The sequence below is a fragment of the Miscanthus floridulus genome, chromosome 1 (genome assembly GCF_019320115.1).
Source record: "Miscanthus floridulus cultivar M001 chromosome 1, ASM1932011v1, whole genome shotgun sequence".
Classification (NCBI taxonomy): Eukaryota; Viridiplantae; Streptophyta; class Magnoliopsida; order Poales; family Poaceae; genus Miscanthus; species Miscanthus floridulus.
The window spans coordinates 116,135,869-116,147,624 of NC_089580.1; the positions used below are offsets into that span (position 1 = coordinate 116,135,869).

The following is an 11,756-nucleotide window of genomic DNA, read 5'->3' on the forward strand; positions in this document are numbered from 1 at the left end:
TCCAGTGGAACCTGCCAAGCATGCGGAGCAAGGGCAGTCGAAGAGACGCTCGTTCGCCACATCATTCCATGCTTCCAAGCTGTAAGTATCTATAACTTTGATGTAAGCTTATAATTTGCATTGAATACTGTTGTTTGCTGAACTTTTCTCTGATATATTAGGTCGGCGTCCACCAAAAATCCCGACCAGCTAGCCGAGTGCGGCACGACTTCGCTAGCAATGGTGGAAAAAACTGCCCAGCAGCCAGCCATGGAGGGACCTATAGAAGAAACTCCGCCGGAACCTCAGCAGCCAAGCAGCTCGACGACAGTCCTCGAGCCGCTGGTCGAGAAGATAGCCGAGCCAAGTACAAGTGTTCCGAGCACTAATCCAGCTGAGGTGGATACCTTGGCGCCAAGGGAAACAGACCAAGCCGAGGAGCAGCAGCTGGAGGCGGCACAGAGCATTCTTGCCGATGCAATGGCTCATGGGAAAGCCATGGTGGTCGCGGAGACTGTAGACTCCAGACCAGCGCTGCCCCCTGAACAGGAAGCTGAAGAGGACGAAGTTGAAGAGGTCCTGGGCCGTCCCCAAGATAAGCGACAACATGTATATGTGTCGCGCTGGCGGAACGACGAGTGGGTGATGCACAAAGAAATCCCAGAGGTCGAAGAGACCCTAAAAGTTGAACGAGCAGCAAAGCGTCTGGTGACAGAAGTCTAGGTATGTCTGGTTTGGCCACTTGACCCTGTTATGTAGTCGAACTGTCTGACTTAGCTTATCTATATGCAGGACTTGATGAAAACCGCAAAGTACCAAAAGAGGTGCTTCGACCAGATTGAAGGGATCACGACGACCAATAAAGAACTTGCGGCCGACCAGGAGCGGACAGAGCGAGAAACACAGAACCGAAACCTGGTCGGCCAGCTCAATAACAAAGAGCGGGAGAAAACAAGTAAGTTTTCATCTTATCATAGCAAGTGCGGGACTTGTGTTGTTGCATTCTTGGTAGTAACAGCTGTAATGTAGGTTTAGAAGCTGAAGTGACCCGCCTCCAAGGGGAGAATAGCCGTGTGGCCGCAGAGTGTGGTCGCCTGAAGGAGGACAACGAGAAACTGGCGCGCGACTAGTCTGAACTCCGAGACCGCACAACCAAGATGAAGGAGGATCTGAAAAGTAAGTATTCCAGACCACTTTTTTTTTATTATGTTGCCCTCCTTGTCTTGTCGTGCCATTACATTTGATGTCTTGTATGGTGTTAAGTTTTAAAAGTCAATGCCAAGAGACATTTAGAGGCCATGATCAAAGAGCGTGACGGCTGGAAAGCACGATGCCTCGAGGCCACCGAGGTGCGAGACGCGTGGAAGAACCGGTGCCAAGAAGTGGCAACTGGCATTGTGCCCGTCCTCGACCTTATCGACCCGATGCTCACAGAGGAAGAGCCAAGGACGCCCCAGCTCGGACTGGTCGAGAGATGCTGACAAGCGTGGGGATGGTTCCAAGAGTTCATGAAGGAGGCAGGTGAGTACACGGGTGCCCATGTACTAAGCATGGTGCGTGCCCACTACCCCCTGATCGATCTCAAGCGCCTGGAGGTTGGGTACCCGAAGGAGGTAGACCCAGACAAGGCAGAGGAGCTTCAGACGGGCCAGCTGGACTTGTCATCAAAGATAATTGGCGACATTAATCTGTGTGGAGGTGGGACAACACCTGTACAGGGTACGCCATCGACAAGTAAGCTGGAAATGCCATCAGCTGCAAGCCAACCAACGAAGCCTGCGGTCTCGACTAGCCAGGCACCGGCGGGGCCATCCCCTTTAGCTTGACTAGCACAAGAGTCCCCGAGACTCAAGTAGGATATCGGAAGCGGCGAGCAGTAAGTGCCATGCGCCCCGACCAGCCAATGTAATAGGCTTAGAGCTGTAGAAGGAGGACATAGTTGTGTTATTGTAAACTTGAGCCTCTTTAGGCAAGCTTGTAATAACGTAACTGTATATCATTATAAGCTTGTTTGCTTTGTATAAAGCGTATTTAAGCTTGATACTTTATGTTGGTGTAACTAAGTAAGAACATGTTAACGTTCTGTCTAGTTGTACCATTGTGCTCGACACATCATCCCGAAAAGTTTGTGCGGCCCTAGTTTGCCATGTGGTCGAAGTGTGAGGTCCGGTGACCTGTGCACACGTAGACACAGACATGTCAAACCAAGGGGGACCTGCCGATCACCCGTAACGTAGAGAGCGGATCCCATGCACGTGTTGGGAGGAACCGGAGACAAGGCCTGCTCCGAAAACCGTAGAAGGAGTGGTGGTCGGCTTTTACTGGCTAAGGTAGAATAACCATAAAATTCAAAGTGACACATTAGAGTGGTCGGAGAAATCATAATTGCTTTATTGAATTAAATCGAAAGTACAAGAGGAGTACATATCTCAGTAGTTAAGCATAGAAACGTCTAAGCTTGTCGATGTGCCACGAGTTTGGTACGTCCGTACCGTCCAGGTGAGCTAACCTGTAAGACGTTGGTCGTGTGACTTCCTTGATCATAAAGGGTCCCTCCCATGGGGTTGTGAGTTTGTGTACACCAGCCTGGTTTGTCTTCCACTTCAGGACCAAGTCCCCAACCATGAAGAACCACTCTTTAACGTTTTTGTTGTAGTACCTGCGCAAAACAGCAAGGTATTTGGCCGTACGTACACAAGAATCGAGCCTTTTCTCTTCTGCGCTGTTCACTTCTAGCTCCTGTACTTCATTGACCTTGCCCTCGTCGAAGTTCTCTACCTGTGCTGATCTGAAAGCTATATCTGGTGGGAGGACTGCCTCAGCGCCGTAAACCATAAAGTATGGTGAGACGCCGGTGTTACGACTGGGCTGAGTTCGGAGGCCCTAGACCATGGCTGGTAACTCCTTGAGCCATCTTCCGGGAGCTTTGTCGTTTTCTCTGTACATCCTCTTCTTCAATGCGTCCAAGATCATGCCATTTGCCCGCTTGACTTGTCCATTAGCTCTAGGGTGCGCCACCGAGACGTATTTTACTACTATGCTCCTTTCATCGCAGAAGTCCCAAAAAGCGTTCCCGGTGAACTGAGTACCCAGATCGGTGATGATGCTGTTGGGTATGCCAAAATGGTGGATGACCTGGTCGAGGAACGTGATAGCCTTTTCTGAAGATGCCTGTACCAAAGGCATGTATTCTATCCACTTAGAAAATTTGTCAATCAGCACAAAGACACATGTAAATTTCCCAGGAGCCGGTTTGAAGGGCCCGATCATATCCAGTCCCCAGCATGCGAAGGGCCAAGAGGCTGGTATCGTCTGGATCTCATGTGCTGGTACATGGATTCTCTGGGCGAAGAACTGACAACCCTCGCAGTGGCGGACTAGCTTCTCTGCGTCGGCTACTGCTGACGGCCAATAGAACCCAGCTCGGAAAGCCTTACCAACCAGTGTTCTTGAGGCCGCGTGGTTGCCACAGGAGCCAGAGTGGATTTGGTCTAGGAGATGTTCGCCTTCTTCCTGGGTTATACACTTCATCAAGATTTCCTCCTTTGTGTTTTTGCGCCATAACTTGCCATCGACGAGCAGATACTGCTTACTGCGACGCATCAGGCGCTCGTTTTCTGTCCGATTAGTATAACCGCTGCCATCTGTTAAGTACTTGATGAAAGGTACTCTCCAGTCGGGCTCATGAGTGGTAGGAGGCGGCTCGGTTGTGCTCGACGCCGGAACCATAGCCACCAATTGCTGGTCCGGAGCTTTGTCGACCGTGGAATCTTCCTCTTCGATGGAAGGCGTGAGCAGGTCTTGGACGAATACACCATGTGGGATTTTGGCTCGGGATGATCCTAACTTTGACAGCGCATCCGCTGCTTGGTTCTTGTCCCGGACCACGTGTATGTACTCAATGCCATAGAACCTGCCTTCCAGCTTTCTTATCGATTTGCAGTATGCGTCCATCTTTTCGCTGGTTGTGTCCCAGTCCTTGTTGAGTTGGTTGATGACCAGAGCCGAGTCTCCGTAGACATAGAGACGTTTAACACCAAGCACAACCGCAATGCGTAAACCATGCAGGCATGCTTCATACTCGGCGGCGTTATTAGATGATGGGAAATAAATCCTGAGGACGTACCGGACCTGCTCCTTGGATGGCGACACAAAAAGAACTCCTACTCCCACACCGTCAATGTTGTGAGAGCCGTCGAAGTACATCGTCCAATATTCGTCGGATCCCGGAGAGGCAGGCGTGCTTAAGTCTGTCCACTCGACGATGAAATCGACGAGTGCCTGAGACTTGATTGTAGTACGGCTTGCAAATTCCAAGGAGAAGGGGCATAGCTGCATTGCCCATTTGACGATGCACCCGTTCGCATCCTTATTGCGAATGATGTCCCCCAAAGGATACTCGGTCATGACCACCACATGATATCCATCGAAGTAATGTCTCAACTTTTGGGATGTTATCAGTATGGCGTAGAGCAGTTTCTGAATCTGTGGGTACCTAGTCTTGGATTCGTTGAGTACCTCACTGATGAAATAAATTGGCCGCTGTACCTTATAGGCGTGGCCTGGCTAGTCGCGCTCGACCACCATGGTAGTGGAGACCACCCGATTGGTTGCCGCAATGTAAAGTAGGAGAGTTTTATCTTCTCTAGGAGCAGTAAGGACCGAAGGTGATGTAAGGTATTGTTTTAGCTGCGTGAAGGCAGCGTCTGCTTCCTCCGACCACTCAAACTTCTCGGATGCTTTGAGCAGTTTGAAGAACGGTAGTCCTTTTTCTCCTAAACGTGATACGAAATGGCTTAGAGTAGCCATGCATCCGGTAAGCTTCTGGACATCCTTCACCTTTTTTGGGGGCTTCATGTCTAAGACAGCTTTGACTTTCTTCGGGTTAGGGCGTATGCCATCGTAACTGACGACATTGCCAAGCAGTATGCCAGAAGGAACACCAAAGATGCACTTCTTTGGGTTTAATTTCCATTGGAACGTATTGAGGGCTGCGAAGGTGCGTTCCAGGTTGTCAACAAGGGTACGTGCTTCCTTGGTTTTGACAACTACATCGTCAACATAAGCCTCAACAAGGCCATCTTTTATCTCATCGTTGAGGTAGGCCTGTATAGCGCGTTGGTAGGTAGCCCCGGCGTTCTTGAGCCCGAACGACATAGTCGTGTAGCAGTAGGCGCCGAAAGGCGTGATGAAAGATGTCTTGATCTGATCATCCTTTTTGAGAGCAATCTGGTGATAACCAGAGTAGCAATCGAGAAAGGAAAGTAGCTCGCATCTGGCAGTTGAATCTACGACCTCGTCTATGTGAGGTAAGCCGAAGGGGTCCTTAGGGCAGTGTTTGTTGAGATCAGTGTGATCAACGCACATTCTCCATTCATTATTCTTTTTGCGTACAAGAACTGGGTTGGCTAACCACTCCGGATGATACACTTCTTTGATAAATCCGGCTGCCAAAAGCCATGTAACTTCTACCCTAATCGCCTCCTTTTTATCGCGAGCGAACCATCGTAGCTTCTGCTTGATTGGTTTGGCCTTGCTGTTGACATTTAAGGAGTGCTCGATCAAGTTCCGAGGTACACCGGGCATGTCGGAAGGTTTCCATGCAAACACATCCACGTTGCTCCTCAAGAACCTGACGAGCGCGTCTTCCTATTTGGGATCCAGGTTGGCCCCGATAAGGGCCATTTTGCTAGGATCGCCATCGACCAGCTGGATCGCCTTGTGCTCCTTGGACCTAATGTTCTTGCGTGGAGCCTCGAGCTCTGGGATCTCTAGGTGGTCGGCTGAGGTCTTCTTAGTGTCGAGCATGGTCTCGGCCATGCGAATAGAGAGGTCGTGGGCCTCTGCTATTTTGAAGCTATCGTCCTCGTAGGTATAAGCTGCGTATACGTTGCCCCTGAGGGTTAGAACTCCTTTCTCGGTAGGCATCTTGAGCACCAGATACCTGTAATGAGGTATGGCTATGAACTTGGTGAGCGATGGTCGACCAAGAATAGCATGGTAGGTGCCGTCGAAGTCAGCGACCACAAAGTTGACGTAGTCGGTGCAGAAGTGGTCCGGAGTCCCAAATTGCACAGGTAACATGATCTGCCCGAGAGGTGTAGAGCTCTGTCCGGGGAGAACGCCCTAGAACTGTGCCTCGTACGGCTTCAGGTCTGCCTGGGCTATTTTCAGGGCGGGCAGACTGTTCTTGAACAGTATATCGATGGAGCTGCTGTCGTCGATTAGTACTCTGTCGAACTGAACCATGTTGATACAAGGATCGAGGACCAGGGGAAAAAGTCCTGGTTCAGGTATGGCGGCCCATTGGTCCTTTCTGCTGAAGGAGATTTCGCGGTGAGACCACGGAGGGAGCCGCGGATCGGTGAGAAGGTTGTCGGCGTTTGCCACATTCAAGCAAGCGCGGGCGAGCAGCTTGCATTCTTGTTTGGTCTCGATGGACACTTTGCCGCCGATGATAGTGTGCACGCGATCAGTTGGCTTGACATATTTATGACGAGGGTCTACATCGTCATCGTCGTTATCTGCGTTGCGCTGTTCCCCTGCGTCGTTAGGCTTGTCGGACGTATCAGGAGCCTATTGACGTGTATAGATAGTCTTGAGGACGCGGCAATTCTCCATGGTATGGTTTGACTTAGGATGGAGCTGGCAGGGCCCCTTCAACGCTTTGGTGTAGTCGTCTTCGTAGTTACGACGTCCGCCACCCTTTTTCACGGTATTGACCTCGCCGTCGTCTTCCCGAGCATGCTTGCTCCTGCAATCGTCACGGCGGTTGCGCCGCTGATTACGTTGGTCACGATGGTCACGGGAGTCATTGCGCTGGTTGCGGCGGTCAAAATTGTCGTTCCAACCACGATTGTCGGGGTAATCGTCGCGGTGTGGAGGGTGGTCGGAGTGTGGAACCCTTGCTGCTTCTTCAACAATTATCTTTTTAGCGTCGTCGGCATCCTCATATTTCTTAGCGGTGGCCAAGAGAGCTGTGACTGATTTAGGTCTCTTCCGGAGGAGCTTGTCTCTTAGGGCGTCGTGGAAGCGGAGGCCAGTGATGAAAGCCTCGATTGCCTCGTTGTTGGAGATTGATGGGACCTTGATGCGCATCTCCGAGAAACGCCGGACGTACTCGCGCAGTGGCTTGTCTTTCCGATCTTGGATCCATTGCAGATCGTACTTGTTGCCCGGTTGTTCACAAGTAGCGATGAAATTGTCGATGAAGGCTTGCTTAAGCTCCTGCCAAGAATCAAAGTAGTTCGCCGGCAAGCTGACCAGCCATTGGTGACCTGCATGGCCAACAGCGACTGGGAAGTAGTTAGACATGACGTGCTCGTCAGCCATGGCTGATCTGCACGCAGTTTCATAGAGCATGACCCATAATTCGGGGTTTTCCTTGCCGTCATACTTCTGGAGTTTCTCGAGCTTGAAGTTCTTGGGCCATATGACTTGGCGAAGGTGTGAAGTAAACTGCTTTAAACCCGGCAGGCCGTGGATAGTGTCATACTCCATACGGCGATAGCTTTCGTAGGATGCTCGATCGTTGGCTCTCTGGTTGATGCGAGCGCGCAGGTCGCGTCCACCGAGGTAATGGCGAAGATCATTATTGCCATCGCGGCGATCTTGATTGCCATCTAGATTAGCCCTGCGGCCGTGGTTATTGTGGCGATTGTAGCGGTTGTCCCGGCGGTTATTGTCCCGACGGTGGTTGTCATTCTGGCCACCATCATGGCCACCGTTTCTGCCTTGACGGTTATCTGATGGGTTGTTGTTGCGCGAGCCACGTTGGTTGAGTGGCTGTGAACGACTTGGGTGCTGGCGGCTGTGGCTTGACTCGACTAATACGGATGGAGCCCGAGCTTGGTTTGCAATCTCCGCGGTCTGGGCCATAGCAGCCGTCAGATAGGCTTGTATTTCATCACGAACTACTTGGGTTTCCAGGGTGTTCGGTAGCTGTTGCATTGTCGCCATGGCGATGGCTACGTTGGCACTTGGAGTCCTGAAGACCTGTTTGTCTCCCACCCTGTCGAAAGCGTCATTGAGGTCACGTGGCTGGACCCTTACGCGTCGTGCCTCCTGGTCTGCTTCGGCTTCGATTTGCCGGCGATTAAACCGGTTAATGTTGCGTGCTTCACGTGCAGTCCTTTCTTGTTCTATTTCGCCAACTACCGGTGGTTCGTCATTGCTGACAACGTTGATCGAACCCCCTCGCCTTGGCGGGAAAGACAGGAATTGCGGGAACCCCAGGGCGTGATCTAGGATATCTAGATCGTATTCAACGCCTTCATCTCCATGATGCTGGAGCTTGGTGTGGACGGAGGCATCAGATGCGGTGCCAGACGAGGAGCTAGAGTCACCCTCTTGGACCGTGTGGACGGATCCTTCTTGATAATCTTCAATCTGGATCATGTTGACGAAGTTGCGTGGCTTCGTCCGAGGTCAGTGCATAAAACACAGACCCGAGCGGTGTTGTAGGTTGTACACGTAGCAGGAGGCAGCGTTTCGTAGGCCGTAGGGCTGGACCTAGTGGTTCTCCATCAAGGCTTCGTACTCGGAGAGTCAGAGACCCATCGCGAAGGCTGGCTGGCGACGAGTGGAGCGCCTCTCAGGAGTAGATATGACCACGAGATCTGTTCTAAGTCGTGCAGGACGACTGGGCCGAGCTGGTCGGGTAGATCTGTTGTGGGGAGTGGTTACCTGCTCATTAGGTTGACTTTAAATCGTACTTACCAGAGCTAGGGTTTCAGCGAGTTTGGTGCCGACCTGATCGATGGAGTCGAGCAGGTCGGTGTTGTCGATCTGCTTCCCTTTGTAGCGGGGAAGCGGATGACGGGTTGTCGACGTGGCTGAAGGTGACGTAGGCGTGGTCGGAGCCAGATGTACCGTGGTTGGAGCCAGATCCATCGTGGTCAGAGCCGTCTCCATAGTGGTCGGAGCCATATCCGTCGTGGTTGGAGCCGTAGCCGATGTAGGTGAAGTAGTGGTCGTCGCGGACTAAATCCACGCCTCCTCTGTGGTCATGGCAATGGAGTCGTCGGAGCCGATGGTCCAGGTGATCTGGTCGACGGTGAACATGAGGCCGTTCGGTGTAGCCATGGAGCCGGAGATGATGACCATCTTGTTTGCTTGGGGAGCAGTACACACACCCCCTACCTAGCGCGCCACTGTCGATGAAATATGGTCGGCATTCTACCTAGGGGTATGCCCAAGGTAGTAGATTATCGGCAGACAGGTGCGCAAGCCCCAAACAAGACGGTGACGCAAGACAGACACGAGGTTTTATCCAGGTTCGGCCGCCAAGAAGGCGTAATACCTACGTCCTGCGTCTGATTTGTATTGTTGTATGTCAATGAGAGATGTTTTTTAGAGGGGTCCCCTGCCCGCCTTATATAGTCCGGGGGGCAGGGTTACAGATCTGGAAACTAATCCTAGCCCGTTACAATTGCCATATGTGGCCGGATAAGGATTCCTATTCTAACCGACCAGGATCTTGCTTGATCGCCAAATCCGTCTTGACTCCTTACGTGGGACTCCGAACAGGTTGGCCGAGCCACGCATCGTCTTTTGGTGGACCGAACCCACTGATCCAGGCCGACCCAAGCCTAGTCGTAAGGGTATAGGGGTTAATACCCCCACACATCATTAATGCAATCAGTGATTATCTATAAAGTTAGTGATTTCAGTTATAAACTTATAATTCTCAATGAAAAAATCTTATACAGTCAGTGTTTTGAATCTGTGTGTGTCTACTATAGGCTTATCTAGCACTGCATCCATAGGCCAACAATCAAATGATACTATTGTTGAAGCATCTGACCTAGCTTGGAAGCACTGCACAATGCCAGATGTGAACAAGAAAAATTCTCTCAAGTGCAACTACTGTGGCAAAACTTATCATGGTGGAATAACCATAATCAAATACCACCTTGGTAAAGTTCCTAAATGTGGTGCTGCAAAGTGTACTAAAGTTCCATCTGATGTGCAAGAAGAAATGATTAACTTGCTGTCAAAGAAGTTGGATAACAAGCAAAGGAAGAATAGGGGGAAAGAAGAGGATAGAGCTGAAGTTGATTTGAGCCATTCTGAAGGAGAGGAATGCAGTGATGCAGATGGCAATTCAGTTATTGTGTTGAAGAAGGTGACAAGCAAAGGTGCTTCTTCAGGTGGTCCTATGGATAAGTACTGTAAACTAACACCAGAAGAAATAGTGGCTGCAAGGAAGGGCAAATCTGGTGTTGCTAAAAAGGTCTAATCCAAGCTATCAGCTGAAAAAAGGGAAGAGAAAAGGGACAGAGCATGTGAGTACATATGCCAATTTTTTTATGAAGCAGGTATCCCACACAACACAGTTACACTTCCTAGCTTTGATCTTATGCTTGAGGCTATTGGAGACTTTGGCAGGAACTTGAGAGGGCCAACTCCATATGAGATGAGTGGGAAATTCTTACAAAAAAGGAAGAGGAAAGTGCAGGAGTCATTGAAGTCTCACCAAGAGTCTTGGGAGCTAAATGGATGCACAATAATGATAGATGCTTGGACAGACAAGAGAGGTAGAGGTGTGATGAATTTGGTAGTTCATAGTGCATATGGTGTTTGTTTTCTTAATTCAGTGGATTGCTCAGCTGTGAAGAAAGATGGTAGGTACATTTTTGAACTGGTTGATAGATGTATTGAGGAAATAGGGGTGCAAAATGTAGTTCAAGTTGTAACTGACAATGCAAGACCCAATGAGGCAGCAGCAAGTTTGTTGAAAGCAAAGCATCCCTCTATTGTTTGGAATGGTTGTGCTGCCCATACCATTGATCTAATGCTGGAAGATATAGGAAAGATGCCAAGAGTTGCAGCAACAATTAGCAAAGCAAAGTGCTTGACTGTTTTTCTATATGCCCATACTAGAGTTTTGAGCCTAATGAGGAAGTTTCTTTCTAGAGATTTGGTAAGGTGTGGTGTTACAAGGTTTACAACCGCTTATCTCAACTTGAAGAGCTTGCTAGAAAACAAGAAGCAATTGCAGAGGCTTTTTAGGGAGGATGAGCTCAATGAACTAGGCTACCTAAATAGTGTCAAAGGGAAGAAAGCAAACAAGGTTGTGAGATCTGAAACTTTCTGGAAAGGAGTTGAGACTGCTATTAATTACTTTGAGCCATTAGCTACTGTGTTGAGGAGAATGGACAGTGATGTTCCAGCAATGGGGTTCTTGTATGGGAGTCTAGTAGAAGCTAAGAATGAGATCTCTAGGAGGTTCAACAATCACAGGAACAAGTTTGAGGAAGTTTTTCACATCATTGACAAAAGGTGGGATAGTAAGCTGAAGACACCTTTGCATAGGGCTGGTTACTACTTGAACCCTTTCTATTATTATCAAAACAAGTTGGCTATAGAGGAGAATGAATCATTTAGAGATGGTGTAATAACTTGCATTGCGAAGCTTGTTCCAAATGAAGACACGCAGGACAAGATTATTGAAGAGCTTCAACTGTTTCAGGATGCTGAAGGATCCTTTGGCAAAGAAATTGCTAAAAGGCAGTGCAAAAATATCAATTTTGATCCAAGTATGAAAAACTGAAAATTTAAAACTTTTGAGTTTTCTGTTGGCCTTGGTACCTTATATGTTACATTGTACTATGTTTTTTTTGTAATTTAGCTAAGTGGTGGCTGAATCATGGAAGTAGGGCACCAAACCTCAGAAAGTTAGCTGCGAGAATTCTAAGTTTGACATGCAGTTCATCAGCTTGTGAGAAATGCTAGAGTTCCTATGAACAAGTATGAATCTGAATTACTAATTAGTA

The 11,756-nt window shown here is 49.4% G+C and overlaps 1 protein-coding gene across 1 annotated transcript; it reads left to right on the forward strand.

The window, feature by feature from the left end:
- The first annotated feature begins 219 nt into the window (after window positions 1-219).
- LOC136461884 (uncharacterized) lies at window positions 220-11,533 on the forward strand. Its single transcript, XM_066461240.1, has 4 exons — window positions 220-621; window positions 772-934; window positions 9,723-10,199; window positions 10,299-11,533. The coding sequence occupies exons 1-4, from the start codon at window positions 220-222 to the stop codon at window positions 11,531-11,533; spliced, it is 2,277 nt and encodes a 758-aa protein (XP_066317337.1).
- Window positions 11,534-11,756: the final 223 nt, after the last annotated feature.

Coding starts and splice junctions, on each gene's coding strand:
- LOC136461884 (XM_066461240.1), top strand. CDS start 220: ATGGTGGAAAAAACTGCCCAGCAGCCAGCCATGGAGGGACCTATAGAA. Junction 622..771: donor GCTGGCGGAACGACGAGTGG/GTGATGCACAAA, acceptor ATCTATATGCAG/GACTTGATGAAAACCGCAAA. Junction 935..9,722: donor CAAAGAGCGGGAGAAAACAA/GTAAGTTTTCAT, acceptor TGTCTACTATAG/GCTTATCTAGCACTGCATCC.